Source organism: Erpetoichthys calabaricus, chromosome 1 (genome assembly GCF_900747795.2).
Source record: "Erpetoichthys calabaricus chromosome 1, fErpCal1.3, whole genome shotgun sequence".
Taxonomy (NCBI): Eukaryota; Metazoa; Chordata; class Cladistia; order Polypteriformes; family Polypteridae; genus Erpetoichthys; species Erpetoichthys calabaricus.
The window spans coordinates 42,762,701-42,778,122 of record NC_041394.2 but is presented as its reverse complement, the minus strand read 5'-3'; the positions used below and the strand labels follow the sequence as shown (position 1 = coordinate 42,778,122).

The 15,422-nt window shown below is 42.5% G+C and overlaps 1 protein-coding gene across 1 annotated transcript in view; it reads right to left on the bottom strand.

Annotated features, from left to right (window-relative positions):
- The window catches only part of slc4a5a (solute carrier family 4 member 5a), a 154,558-nt gene that overhangs the window by 73,408 nt on the left and 65,728 nt on the right, over positions 1-15,422 (bottom strand). Inside the window, 4 exon segments of the mRNA XM_051928758.1 lie at positions 26-180; positions 276-363; positions 544-578; positions 580-702. Of these exon segments, the coding sequence (XP_051784718.1) occupies positions 26-180; positions 276-363; positions 544-578; positions 580-702 (401 nt within the window).

Below are 15,422 nucleotides of genomic sequence, written 5' to 3'. Positions count from 1 at the left end.
TGTGTCATGTTTATATTTCACTCACCTCTTTTCTGCTGAAGGAACCTTCTTAGGAGGCTCTATGCGGATGGTGGGATCCCACTCTCCTGGGGGAAGCACAATGACCTCATCTAAGAACTCATCAATCCCAGCAATTAGATCGTCTCTGTCTCGAGCTTTATAGGCAACATCACTGAACAACTGCAAATATCCAAAGAGATACAAAAACACAATGGCACGTTAACACTTTTAATTTCTCTTCCCTTAATCCCTGAAAACATCTTTCTTGGGCTTACATCATCCACCATGAGGGTTGCAATAGCTCTTCCAATTTCATTATAAGACTTGGCTTTTCCTTGGGGTCCCAACAGAACAAAGAGGAATCTGGAAAAGGTAATCATAACGAATGTGCTAAGTGAGGTTTGGTTTATCATCATTTCTGCTGTATTTTAAAAACATACTGCCAGTTAGTGAAAGCAGAAGGTGGTGGCACACAAGTAGTTTTAACTGGACCAACATAAGCTCAGAAAGCTACAAGATGTTTCCTTGCTCATTGAAGCTCACCTGGTAGGAACAGGAACTTCTGTAAGTCCCCCCAAGGGTTGTTGACTGTGCCAGTCTTACAAAAGCAACGAAGGGCTTGTCAAGGAAATCAACCTCCCCAATCAGAACATTGGAAGCTTCAGCATCCCGAGGAATCTTCTTAATGAATTTGTTCTTCAACTGTAAAAAGTAGACACAATGAGACACATATTCAATGTAAAGTTTCTAGTTAGCCCTATTAAAATGGGCATTGCACAGATATTTGATGGATCATAGTAATGTGTCAATTCAGTCTACTATGCTGACTTGGAACAGGCATATGACCATGTACCATGTAGTATCTTGTGGAATGTGCTCATAAATGTGGGGTTCTGGGACCTCATTTGCATGCCTCCTGGTTCCAGTATACAGTATGTGGAGCAAAACTCAAGTCACAACTGTAGCTAAAAGTTGGAGAATAGTTTAGGAATCTAAGGGTTGCATCTCTGCTCTTTGCAGATGATGTTGTTCTTTTGGCCTCATCAAACGGTTATATGTCCACTGCTCACTGGAGCAGTTCACAGCTGAGTGTGAGGCCACTAGGATAGGAATAAGCACCTCCATATCATAGGCCAAATCAGTGGATTGTTGTCTTCAGATGAAAAATGAGCAGTTGATCCAAGTGGAGAAGTTTAAGAGTGAACTAGAGGAGAGCGTGAGATTAACCGATGAGTGGCAGAATGTTTGTGCATGTTGTACTGGACCATTATAGTGAAGAGGAAAGTAAGTCCTTGGTCAAGAAATTTGATGTAATGGTTAATCTACATGCACATCATCACCAATGTCACCACATTGTAGTGACCAAAAAATTAGAGATAACAAGTACAAGTGTCCAAAATGAGTTTTTTTGCACAGAACTGCTGTTCTCAATCTCAGTGACAGGGTGAGGAACTCGGAGTACAACCACCCGATCACGAGGAGCCAGCTGAGGTGGTTTGAGCTTGAAGTTAGCATGTGCTGAGACATGGCACACTAGAATAAGACCCAGGAACAGACCTTAGATATTATGGAGGGATTATATGTCTCAAATTGCAGAGGAGAATCTTGGAATTCTCCAGAAAGTGTTGTAAGAAGTTGATGAGGATAGGTTTTTCTGGTCTATCCAGCTTAGCATGTTGCCACCCTGACCCAAATCAGGATACGTGGAATGAATTTGAATAAATTAATGAATGAATTAGAAAAGGTTTGTCAGTTTACAAAAAGTTTTCTGACTTATTTCTTTAATTTAATTCTATAATTACATAAATTCAAAAGCTATCAACATAAAACTTAACCTTCATCTATCTGGGAGCTCCTGTACACTACGTTAGCTTGTGGCCATCTATATAAAACCGGAAAACACTTTCTCTTGATCAGCATTAAAATACCGACTTGGTGCATGTTAAGTGCAAACGACAAAGGAAACATGCAGTCACAAACAGGTACAAAATCAGATCTTAAATATACCGTGCCCGGTTTGTGCCCATGCTTACTTACTTCACAATGTCCAGCTCTTTAGCCCTTCATTGTGCAGAGTGGAAAATTACCAACTTAGCCTGGTTGCTAAAGAAAGTTTCCCTTAGCCTGGATAATTATAACCTCTCATCTTTAGAATGTAGTTAAGTCTCAACACTACTAGAGTATCATTTTACCCACATTGAAAGAAATCCCACTACTAACACCATGGGTTTAGCAGTTTGCACCTCACCTGCAACAGAAGATTCCCGTCCAGGAACAGAAACTACGAGCTTGCAAAAACAACATAGGCAAAGAAGCAATGTATCCTGATAGAATAAAACACAATCTCCTTAGTTTGGGATGGTATAATCACAATTCTTCAGCGGGTAGTGGCATCAAAACTATTAAAATGTTAGAACAATTGTAATGAGAACAGGCCATTCAGCCCTACAAGTTCATCCATCCTATTCACCTTGATATGCTATGATAACATCAAGTTGAGATCTGAAGGTCTCTAAAGTCCTACTTCTCCAGTCTGTGGTTCTTTGTGTAAAGAAAAAAATATCAACCATTTGTGAAAAATCTGCCATTAAACAAATATTCAGGCATGTTTATTTTAAAGTAACAGCTGTAATATACCCTTATAATTTTGAACAATTTGATTATGCGCCTTGTGGGAGACAACTGGGGACCTTGCCCCACCAGGATGCCTGGAGAAGGAAAGGACTGGGAGAGGGGCAATATCTTCCCCAGGGTGCAAGAGGGCAGCACCCCCTGAATTACATCAGGGCCACGGATTGGGAACTTGGAAGCTCTGTTGGGGTCCATGGCCACTGCCAGGGGGCGTCTGGATGGCAGCACTTCCGCCACACCTGGAAGTGCTGCCGGAAGAGGAACCAAATGCACCTGGAGTGCTTCTGGGTGCAACATACAAGGGGCCGCCTCACTCCATTCGGGAAGCCGGAGACGGGAGGAAGAAGATGGAGCTTGCGAGTGGAGGAGTCAGGGCGGCAGAGGAAAAGGAAAAGAGAAGAAAAGAAGGAATTATGAGCTAATTATACAGTAACTGTTTATAGCATTGTGTGATGCTGTAGGAGAAGAAGAAAATAAACGTGTGTATGTTTTGGACTTCTGGCTGTCTCAGTGTCTGTCTGTGTCTGGGCTTCTGTAACAGCCTCTTAATTGCTGTTTGTTCACACTAAAAAGGATGAAGTCTATCTTCACAGCTCATACCTCTCCGTTCCAGAATCAGCCTAGTTGCTCTTCTCTGTAGTTTCTCTAGCACTGCAATGAATTTTTTCAATATGGAGACCAAAACTGAACACAGTAGTCCAGGTGAGGCCTCATTAGAGTGCCATATGCCGTAAGTCAAACACAACAGCCCTTGACTTGTACTCCACACATCATGCTATGCAACTTATTAACCTTCTTGATCACTTCTGTGCAATGCCTGGATGTAGATGGTGACTCCTTGGTCCTTCTTATAAGGGGTACTTCTAAGTTTCAGACCTCCCATAGTGTATTCAAATCTAACATGTATACCTCCTACATGTAACACCATACATTAACTTACAATAAATTTCATCTGCCATAAAGCTGCCCAACCATGTATTCTGTCTAAGCCTGTTGATTTAGCTGTTGTTTCTATCAAAATTTGTTTTTCTGAAACATACAAGACCTTTTGAATTTTTCATTGCTTGTCACATTTTGTGAGTTACTGTTCAGGTTTTGGAAGCATCTGGTCTTCTCTCTAAAATGTATTATCTTTGAATGGCTATAGTGATGAACTTACATCCCAGCCAGAATGGACACTGGTTCCTCACCTGGCCAGGAGGCCTTGATAACGGAAGGCCAGCGAGGGACTGATAATATCTCCTTTTCATGAGAGGACCTGTAGGTAGAAGGATGTTACAGTGGCTACATCAGGAGTGGCATCCTAACAGGCACTGAGCAACACCTAGGATGAGTTTGGGAACTGGGAAAATCAGCACCGTGGCTAACTGCCTGCTATGGACATGCTGTACACTGGGAGACAGCATCCCATCTGGCAAACCCCAGTATAGATGTCTGCAGGGCAACATGGGAATTGTGGTCCCATGAGCCTACCCTGCTGGGTTCTATGGGGGGCACCAAGAAGAGCTCATAATGATGAAACAAGGACTATGGTGGTCCTGTCTGACTCACAACAGTAGCCTGGGGAGAATTGATTAACTCTTTTCCAAAAAATGCAGTTTTCTGAAAAGTACCCAAAGCAATGGTCTCACACATAAATCAACATAAAATATCAGTTGCTGGGTGTTGTAGCTACCAGTTCACAGTCCCTTGTGGCACGAATCACTCACGGGCGGCATGATGGCTGGCAGGAATGTGTAGCAGGCTGGCAGCCAGGCTGTCTTTGTGTAATGAGGGGCAAGGACGGCAGCAGCAGTTGCTGTCGCAGTGCATTGCAATCTGGTTTGTACCTCATGTCATTATGAGTGGTGGTCTTCATCTACACAAATGTGTTTGGCACCATGATTAGTTGGAGATCGATCACCCGATGCCGATACCTCACTTTGTTTTTTAGATATCCATCTCCAGATCACTTGCATCAGACTTGGAGTCCGACAAGTCAGAGTCCAATTCAGCGATAATATACAAAACATCGTCCAAGGAGTATCTTGCTTTGTGCAATTCGATCTCTCACCAGATGTCGATGCCATTTTTGTCGTTATTTGCTCTTCACTACTCCTGCAAGCGTAGGGAATCTCGGCCAAACCAACGAAGCTACCTTTCCTTCTAGCAAAGAGAGTCAAACTAAAACATAACTGTGAGTTTTGTCACCGTTTGCAGTAGCTTACTGCTCTCAACCCCTCCTGTTGACAAAAGTCGACATCCGCCCTGAAAGAGTTAAACACCAGAAGTACTCCTGGGTCCGGAGTTGAAAGAGAGCCCTCCACTTGACTTGGGGAAGTTGGAGTTGGGTGTGGGAGAAGAACAAATCTGGCTTGAAAGAGTGGAGATGGAAAAAAAGAAAAGGAAGAAAGAGAAAGAGTTGTGCTGTATTTTGAACAACAGAAGCCTGTATGAAAGTATTGTTTAAATTAAACACACTTTAATTGAACCGGGATTGGGATTGTGCAATTGTGTCTGGGGGTCTGAGGCTCAGCGTTGCCCCTAAACAAGCCACAGTATCTAAGCCAGTCATTCTTCCAACTGCCTTTACCCCAGAGCAGCAGGTTTTCCCTTTATATGGAAATGCAACTGGCAACACTGACAACAGTTTTCCACTTGGAATCTATCAAAGCTGCTTTGAGTAGTAAACTGTGCATTTCTTTCATTATTAATGAACAATAATTTATTGTTCCTTATCTAAGCTCTTGCAAAACTGGTCAAGGTCATTTATGAAGCTCTTTTCTTTCATGCCATTCATGATAATGAATTCCAGAATTTATCCGACAAAATCTGAAAGGAATGTTTCTTCTATTGCTGACCTGGGAAAATAAAGCACATCATATGATGGAGGCACACTTTTGCCAATGGTGGTTTTTTTATGTTTCTCATCTGCTCCCTGCATAATCTGGCCAAGAAAATTTAACTGCCACATTAATTTTATTGAACTGCATTAATCTCTTTTACATAATATAACACATGCTGTAGATATTTATGAAGTCAGAGCATGAAGTGAAAGTCTTTTACTATGAAGATGTATGAGCCTGTTTATGCATTAGAAGATGTAGCCTTGTTTGTCAGCACATTTTGATCCGAGTATAAAATGGCAGTTTTATACTGCAGCCATTAATGCTTTGTTCTGTTTGCTTTTATACACAGGTGTCAAACTCCAGTCCTCGAGGGCCGCAGTGGCTGCATGTTTCCATTTTAACCATCTTCTTCATTAGTGAGCCGTTTTTACTGCTAATTAACTTCTTTTGCTTTAGTTTTAATTAACTTGACTCAGGCCCCTTAATTGTCTGTTTTTCCTTAATTAGTAGCTAAACAATAATGAAACATCAAACAAGCCACCATATGACAGAAAAAACAGAAAAATCAACAGATTTGGAAATGTCTGCTGTGGCAGAATGAGAGCAGCAACAAGCCATTGAATTAAATAACGGGCTTAATTAACAGCAAGAATCAGCTTCTCATTAAGAGACTGGTTGGAGTGAAATTGGTTGGAGGTTGATGTTCCAGTTTAGCTGGTCATCTGTTGGCTCGTTTCATGTCTCATTTCTGTTTGGCTGCCATTTAATGAAGAAATGAATCAATTCAGAGGCCGGAATCCTTAAAAACAGGGCTAATTAGCAGTGAAAACTGGTCACTGATTAAGAAAAGGGTTAGAATGAAAACCTGTAGCCACTGCGGACCTCCAGGCCCGGAGTTTGACACTCCTGCTTTTATACTACTAAAACACAACTCCACTGCAGTTGTTGTGTGACTGCCCATCAATGACAACTCTGTAAATTGCAGTCGGCTGTGAGTTAAGCGGTAATAGACTGTTGTCCCTCAGCTGTGTGCACCTTACTCACTTGTCCAAACGCCATGCACCATAGCGCCATTGATGTGGCTTTGCTCCAAATGTTTTCACCTGTTTCTTCAGTGTTCACCACCCAAATACAAAAAGGTGGTAGTCAGTTACTATACTATAATGGTATGACAGAAATCGTCAGGATGTTTTCAGAAATATTAGACCTTCAATATGAAATGTCATCTCAGTGACGGGCTTGGATGTCTCAGATTGGTTATTTAGTAGATCAGACTTATTTAGCCATGTTTATTGATAAGCTATGATCACTCATCTGCTCTGGAGCCAACCTTACTCACAAACCCCCAGAAGATTACCACACAGATAGAGTTTACAACCATGCATAAGAGCCTGGCATAAATATGACTTTCAGTTACACAGAAGAAAATTATGATTGTAATGGACTACATCTGAAATCCCTTTCATTAGGATGCAAGCACTGGAGGGAATGATGAGACCATCAAGAATGAATTTTGTTTGGTCTCAAAAAAGGTTTTCGGAAAAATTGGATGACTTAGTAAGTGCAGGTAGTATGTTCCCTAGTCTGTCCTCTACTGGGCTGGAGAAACACTGGGGATTCCATGCATCATCAAGTATATCAAAAAATCTTGTGAGTTCTCTGAGGAACAGGTCTAAATTCTTTTAGGATATTTAATTACATCTAGAGTAGATGTCTAATCAATTGGGTACAATGTATGCCAGCTTTATCATCTGCATATGTTGTTGTTGTTTAACGATTTAGTCAAATCTGACTTTTCATGAGCCTTTCTACCTGAAACTGCTTCTCTAACTTCATTGAAGGTCATAAGAATGGGCAGTAATGCTCTCTATCCATCTTAGTCTCTGTCATCCTCTTCTTCTCTTGCCTTCAAATTTCCCTGACATGAGATTCTTCTTCAAAGAATCCTGTCTTTTCATTAGGTGACCAAATTGTTTGAACTTTTCTTTAACAGTAAAGACTTCAAATATCAATCATTGCTTTGTTGGATATTCTTGCTGTCCAAAGAACTCTTAACAGCTTTCTCCAGCACCAAAGTTCAAAAGTGACAATTCTTTTGCTTTTGGTTTTAGTGATAGTCTAACTGTCACAGCCATACCTGACTACTGCAAACACCATAGCTTTAACTATACAGAACATTGTTAAAAATGTGATGTCTCTGCTCTTTAATGTCTTGTCTAAATTTATCATAGCAGACTTTCCCCAAAACAAGTGTCCAGCTACAGAAACCTTGAAGCCAATGAAAATAAAACAATTTACTGTTTGTTCTTCCTCTTCATCTATTAGCAAAGAATTGACTGTGGATGTGACGAGGATGGACAGGATTAGAAATGAGTACATTAGAGGGTCAGCTCAGGTTGGAAGGTTGGGAGAAACAGTCAGAGAGGCGAGATTGCGTTGGTTTGGACATGTGCAGAAAAGCGATGCTGAGTATATTGGGAGAAGGATGCTAAGGATGGAGCTGCCAGGCAAAGAGAAAAAGAGGAAGGTCTAAGAGAAAGTGTATGGATGTGGTGAGAAAAGACAGGAAGATATGGAATAAGATGATCTGCTGTGGTGACCCCTAACAGGGGCAGCCAAATGAAGAAGAATAAGAAGGAGACATAATCATGTTGTGCAGAAGCCAGCTTTTCGCACTCTCTTCTTTCACTTTCACCAAAAGCTTCTTCAAATTCTTCTCTCTTTCAGCCATTAGAGTAGTTTGCTAAATGTTTATATACACTGGTTGACAAAGTATTGGCAATCACATTTGATTCTTCTAATGTTCTGATGCTCTGGTGATTGTGCAGGATCCATTCAGGTTTGATGATCACGCTCGATTCACTGAGGGGAAGGGTGGGTCACGCTAAATTCATGATCCAAAATGCAAGCAAAGATTTGTAACCATTCAAATGAACACTGTCATCAAATAAGAAAACAAACCTCTAACTTGCTGTTGAAATTCATAACACAAAAGTTGTTTTACCAGGAACACTAAACTCGTTGATCTGTTGTCTGTTACTGTAACTCAGATGATGAGGAATTGTTTAGTTGTGAGCGATATATCACCTTCCTTAGAAAAACCTGTAGTTAGCATTCCTCAAAATGATGAAGCCTAAGAAAATAAAAGTGCCATCAAAACCTCCTGAATATTTGAACTAACTCAAATAAACTTCTAATATGAAAACCGGTAAGAATACCGAAGTATACATTTTGTAAAACCTAATATGAACCTAAAAAAGTTCACGAAAACAGCACAGGAGAACAGAAAGAAATTGACATATTAGCATATTAGAACAGACTGAGCTACTGAAATCTCTGCTTCGTTTTTCAACCTCGTCTTTGTGATTTTGTCATGATATCTGTGCCTTTTGACTACCCGTTAACAAATCTCACTAACTTTTGCAAGATGTTTATCTCCTGGGGCCTCACGTATAAAATGTGTGTACACTCTGTCACATACATGCAATTGGGAGACAGCTGAAGGGTCCAAATGATAGTAATTCCATGCCAGACCAGGGGGCGGCGGGGTGCGCTGGCTGTCTCTCTCAATCTTTTGCATATTATTCATGGGAAATCCTACAGGGTTCCATCACCACCGATGACCCCACTTCCATTCCCGGCGCCAATGATGCCGCACTTCCAGTCCCTATGACGCCGCTTCCTGTCCTGGGAACGTCACTTCCGGTTCCGGCCCCCGATTACATCATTTCCTTTACCGGCCTTTAAAGCCATAGACATAGAATTACTAGAATACCTCATGACCAGCAGCATCGTACGTCAGCGTCGTCGCCATATTGTGAGTGGCACTGCTGTGGAGTGAAGTAATGGATAAAGATGCCTCATGCATGTGCTGCTTGGGATTGTACAAACCGCTGTACGCTCCAAACCAGATCCCGGGGGATTACATTTCATAGGTAAAAATGAACAATTGTTTTGGTTATATTTGGCCATTAGAAAATCCCGTTTTATAATCTTAACTTTAGCTACGCCAGGCTAAGCTAGCAAAGCTATGCATTTATGTGCTCAAGTGAGCCTCCAAACAATGTTTTGGCTAAACGTATTTAGTCACTAACTATGTAGATTGTTGTTAGCTGTTAACATTTCTCAAACTTTGAAAGTTTCCCAAAGAAATCCACCACAGGAAGCAGTAGGAGGTAGCCCTTAGACGGGATTTTAGAAAGCTGCCCTGTGATGTGTGCCTGTCCTGTGATGTGTGCCGTGCTAGTTTGGTAACAGATGCTGTACCGGCATCATATGATCAAAGCTACCACTTGCTCAAATTAAAAAACAAAGGAGGTTTGATGATTCCTTCTGAGGGTACAGTCAAGGTGGTCAAAGTAGCTGAGCGTGTTATCCGACAGTCGACATTAGGACAAGCTGTCAGTGTATCTTTGATCAATCAGTTTGTTCGGGCTGAGATTGGTTCAGATGATGTGTTTTTTCTCAAGGAGCACATTGAGGAAACACAGTTTGAAATTGACAACCATCACTTTATGCTCATGTCTTTAGTTGTATCTCTCTTCAACAAACTAAGGCTGCACCATATTGCCAGACTGAATACTTTCAAATCACAGAGTGGCAACATATGGAAAAAGCTATGTAAGACAGTTCTGTTTCATGGATTTTAGATCCTATTCTGTATATATTTAAGTAACCACATTGTGTGTGTGTGCACGTGTGTGTGTGTGTGTGAGAGAGAAAGAGATTGAGAGAGGAATGAGTGAAATGTTTTAAGAAATTATTAAGCCAATTTGTATACGATAAAATTGTTTATTTTTGTCATTGAGTGTATCATTTCACTGTTAAAGAAAGACAAATAAAGATAACTGGCAGTAAAAGTGCAAAATTCACAATTGGTATGCCAGTTTGAAAAGATAAGTTTTGAGGGTAGTTTTAAAATGTGTCATTGAATTGAGCTGACGTATATGAGAGGGAAGAGAATTCCAGAGTTGAGGAGCATTATGAGAGACGCTCGAGCTCCCATAGAACTGAGTTTGATGTGCGGTACAGAAAGTAGAGCTGCAGATGAGGATCTGAGTGAGCGAGAGGAGTGTAAGTGTGAAGGAGATCAGTGAGGTAGGGGGGAGCTTTAAATGTTAAGAGCAGTATTTTGTATTGTATTCTGTAGTTAACAGGGGAGCCAGGTGAAGTTGAGAGAGAATAGGTGTAATATGTTCAGTGGATTTACAACAGCAGGTTATTATCCTGGCAGCAGAATTTTGAAGAAGTTGTAAGCGATGGATACGTTTTTGTGGGATGCCAGCTAGAATTACAGTAATCTATACATGAGGTGACTAGGGCATTAACCAATACTTCAGTACTGTGTTGCATAAGAACAGGACAAAGTCTAGAAACATTTCAGAGATGGAAGAAGGCAGTTCAAGAAATGTTACTTATATGAGAGGAATTATTTAATAATAATAATGATAATTATTTAATAATTGTCATTAGGGCGGCACGGTGGCGCAGTGGTAGCGCTGCTGCCTCGCGGTTAGTAGACCCGGGTTTGCTTCCCAGGTCCTCCCTGTGTGGAGTTTGCATGTTCTCCCCGTGTCTGCGTGGGTTTCCTCCGGGCGCTCCGGTTTCCTCCCACAGTCCAAAGACATGCAGGTTAGGTGGATTGGTGATTCTAAATTGGCCCTAGTGTGTGCTTGGTGTGTGTCCTGCGGTGGGTTGGCACCCTGCACGGGATTGGCTCCTGCCTTGTGCCCTGTGTTGGCTGCAGACCCCCGTGACCCTGTGTTCCGATTCAGCGGGTTGGAAAATGGATGGATGGATAATTGTCATTATTAGTGTATAAATGGATATAAATAAATTCATTTAAATGATTCGCCAAAATCTGTTGTATGTAAACAATACTGTTTTAAACGTTATTGTTTTTTCATCAGAAAACCCGGTTTCCATGTTTACCTGTATTAGTTTAAATTGCACTTTTGCCACTCGCAATATGGCGTACACGCTGACGTATCGTGTCAACTGGGCAACACAGTGAATGCGGCGTCTATCTATATATGTCTATGTTTAAAGCCGCCATCTTACCTCCATACTATCAGTGCTATTGGACTCAAATCTGTGAACATCTCTGTTCAATATTACTTCAATTTTGCAGCCTGGAAACAATATACGGGTGGCTGCCCCAAACCTTCATAATGTCTGTGACTCATCTTTATGACAACTCGGAAACATGTTGGGATTTATAAAAGTTAAACATGGCGTGAAAACTGGCTTAACTCTATGGCAAATTTTGAACATCTATCAGTCTCACGCAGACTTTCTTGGTGTTGTCGTTTTAGTGACTCGACACAAGAAGACAATGAATTGAGAGAAAAATCTCGTTTTATTGCATATTTCAATGACACATCAGTCATATTCTGATGTTCTTGAACTATTGCATCCGGCGCCGCCGTGAGTGGCAGCCTTTTCAGCAGCTCCGTGTATGACTGTATATGTATGTGTACTTTTCTACTTTTATTTTTCTATTTTTATTTATTGATCACTCCTACCACTTTATTTTATGTTGATTCGTTCCCTGGACACACTTACTTTTACAACGTGGGCATGGATTTTAACACGCCGATTCTCGCCTATTCAAGTACTCAACTTCGGGCGCTGAGAACAAATGCCAGTGCCGGTGTGGTTCCATATTTACCCGACGAGGTAAGAAGGCGGTATCGTGGCAGCAGAGCCGGCACTAAGCTGAAAATGAAGCGGCTTGCGAGAAAGTGGCGTTTCAAGCCTTCGGTGCCTTCTGTGATTCTGGGGAATGTAAACTCAATCTCAAATAAGATCGACGAACTGGCTGCGCTGGTGAAAAATGTAAGGACCTACAGAGAATGCAGTTTGTTGTGTTTCTGCGAAACGTGGCTAAATAACACCATTCCAGATGCCAACGTGGAGCTATCCGGGTTTAGCACAGTTAGAGCGGACAGAGATGCAAGTGCCTGTGGTAAGCACAAAGGAGGAGGACTCGCTCTCTATGTTAATACACGGTGGTGTCACTCTGGACATGTTAACATCAAAATCTCCACTTGCTGCAGGGATATCGAACTGTTGGCCGTAAGTTTACGTCCCTACTATTTGCCCAGAGAGTTTGGACATGTCATTGTTGTCATCGTGTATATTCCTCCTCGGGCAGACGTGGAGTCAGCGAGTGACATCATCCATTCCGCTGTTGCTAAGTTACAAACGCAGCACCCTGAGGCGCTTGTGCTAATCGCTGGAGACTTTAACCATGTGACGCTGGACAAAACATTGCCTGCATTTTCCCAGTATGTGGACTGTAACACCCGGGGAAATAAGACTATTGATTTACTGTATGCAAACGTTAAAGACGCATACAGTGCCACCCCGCTGCCTGCGCTTGGGAAAGGAGATCATAACCTGGTTCAGCTTCAGCCTCACTATAAACCAAAAGTTAGAGTCCTACCTACAACCACACGATCATTCAGGAAGTGGACCCCGGAGGCTGAGAATACTCTGAGAGAACTTTTTGGAACTACAGACTGGGATATCCTGCAGGGATCTCATAATGAGAACATTGAGGAAGTTGTTGACTGCACTACTGACTACATCAACTTCTGTATGGACACTTTAGTTCCAGTAAGAACTGTACGCTGCTATGCTAACAACAAGCCATGGATTACAAGTGACATCAAGGGCCTTTTGAATCAGAAGAAAAGGGCTTTTAAAGACGGTGATCAGCATGAGCTCAAGCGCGTGCAGAAGGAACTCCCGAGTCCAACTCAGGGCGGCGAAGGAGCAGTACAGGAGAAAGCTGGAGCAGAAGTTGCAGAATAACAGCATGAAGGAAGTGTGGGATGGGATGAAGATCATCACTGGCTGCAGCTCGAAGCGGGGTACCACCATTGAGAGAGACGTGAAGAGAGCAAACCAAATGAACAACTTTTTTAACAGGTTTGACCACCCTAACCCACTCTCACTCTCACCTCGGAGTACTGCACCCTCCACACATCCTTCTGCTGATACCAGCATAGGAAAAACATCCCCACCCATAATAACAACAGCGCAAGTGAGCAGAGAGCTGAGGAGACTTCGTGCCAGCAAAGCAGCAGGTCCAGATGGAGTATCGCCACGACTGCTGAAGGTCTGTGCATCGGAGCTGGGGGGTCCTCTACAGCGCATCTTCAACCTGAGCCTGGAACAGGGGAGAGTCCCGAGGCTTTGGAAAACATCTTGTATCACCCCAGTCCCAAAGGTATCACGTCCTAGTGAGCTGAATGACTTTCGGCCTGTTGCTCTGACATCACATGTGATGAAGACCATGGAGAGGCTGCTGCTTCACCACCTGAGGCCACAGGTTCAACACGCCCTTGACCCTCTGCAGTTTGCATATCAGGAGAAGGTGGGAGCGGAAGATGCCATCATCTATATGCTACACCGATCCCTCTCCCATTTGGACAGAGGCAGTGGTGCTGTAAGAATTATGTTTCTAGACTTCTCTAGCGCCTTCAACACAATCCAACCTCTGCTCCTTAGGGACAAGCTGACAGAGATGGGATTAGATTCATACCTAGTGGCATGGATCGTGGACTATCTTAAAGACAGACCTCAGTATGTGCGTCTTGGGAACTGCACGTCTGACATTGTGGTCAGCAACACAGGAGCGCCACAAGGGACTGTACTTTCTCCGGTCCTGTTCAGCCTATATACATCGGACTTCCAATACAACTCGGAGTCCTGCCATGTGCAAAAGTTCGCTGATGACACTGCTATCGTGGGCTGTATCAGGAATGGGCTGGAGGAGGAGTATAGGGACCTAATCAATGACTTTGTTAAATGGTCCGACTCAAATCACCTACACCTGAACACCAGCAAAACCAAGGAGCTGGTGGTGGATTTTAGGAGGCCCAGACCCCTCATAGACCCAGTGATCATCAAAGGTGACTGTGTGCAGATGGTGCAGACCTATAAATATCTGGGAGTGCAGCTGGATGATAAATTAGACTGGACTGCCAATACTGATGCGCTGTGCAAGAAAGCACAAAGCCGGTTATACTTCCTTAGAAGGCTGGCTTCCTTCAACATCTGCAATAAGATGCTGCAGATGTTCTATCAAACAGTTGTGGCGAGCGCCCTCTTCTACGCAGTGGTGTGCTGGGGAGGGCAGCATTAAGAGGAAAGACGCCTCACGCCTGGACAAACTGGTGAGGAAGGCAGGCTCTATTGTTGGCATGGAGCTGGACAGTTTAACATCTGTGGCAGAGCGAAGGGCGCTCAGCAGGCTCCTATCAATTATGGAGAATCCACTGCATCCACTAAATAATGTCATCTCCAGACAGAAGAGCAGCTTCAGCGACAGACTGCTGTCACTGTCCTGCTCCACTGACAGACTGAGGAGATCGTTCCTCCCCCAAACTATGCGACTCTTTAATTCCACCAGGGGGGGGTAAACGTTAACATTTAACATTATACAAAGTTATTGTCTGTTTTTTTTCACCTGTATTATTATCATTCTTTAATTTAATATTATTTATTGTATCAGTATGCTGCTGCTGAAGAATGTGAATTTCCCATTGGGATTAATAAAGTATCTATCTATCTATCTATCTATCTAATTACATCACAATTAACAGACATGTTCATTCCGCTGTCCTCAGTGATGGTAATGATGCCTAAACCATATTTTAATTGCCTCAGTGTGTAGCCTGTCAATTTGTCTAGAAAGGGTGTGCTGTGTGCTGTATAATGTAACTGGCAATGGCAGTGTTAGCTCTTTTGGAGGATATCATCAATGGCAGGCTTATAAACCCATTTAGACTTCCTGTAACTGTCCTCTTGGAGTTTGGTGTTGAATTGGAACCTACTGTACATTACAGAGACCAAAACACAGAAATGATACAATCCCTGTTTCGTTACAGGTTTTAATAACCATAGGGAATTTGGCGACTGGCTCATTTTGCTGTGAACTGGACAACCAATTAG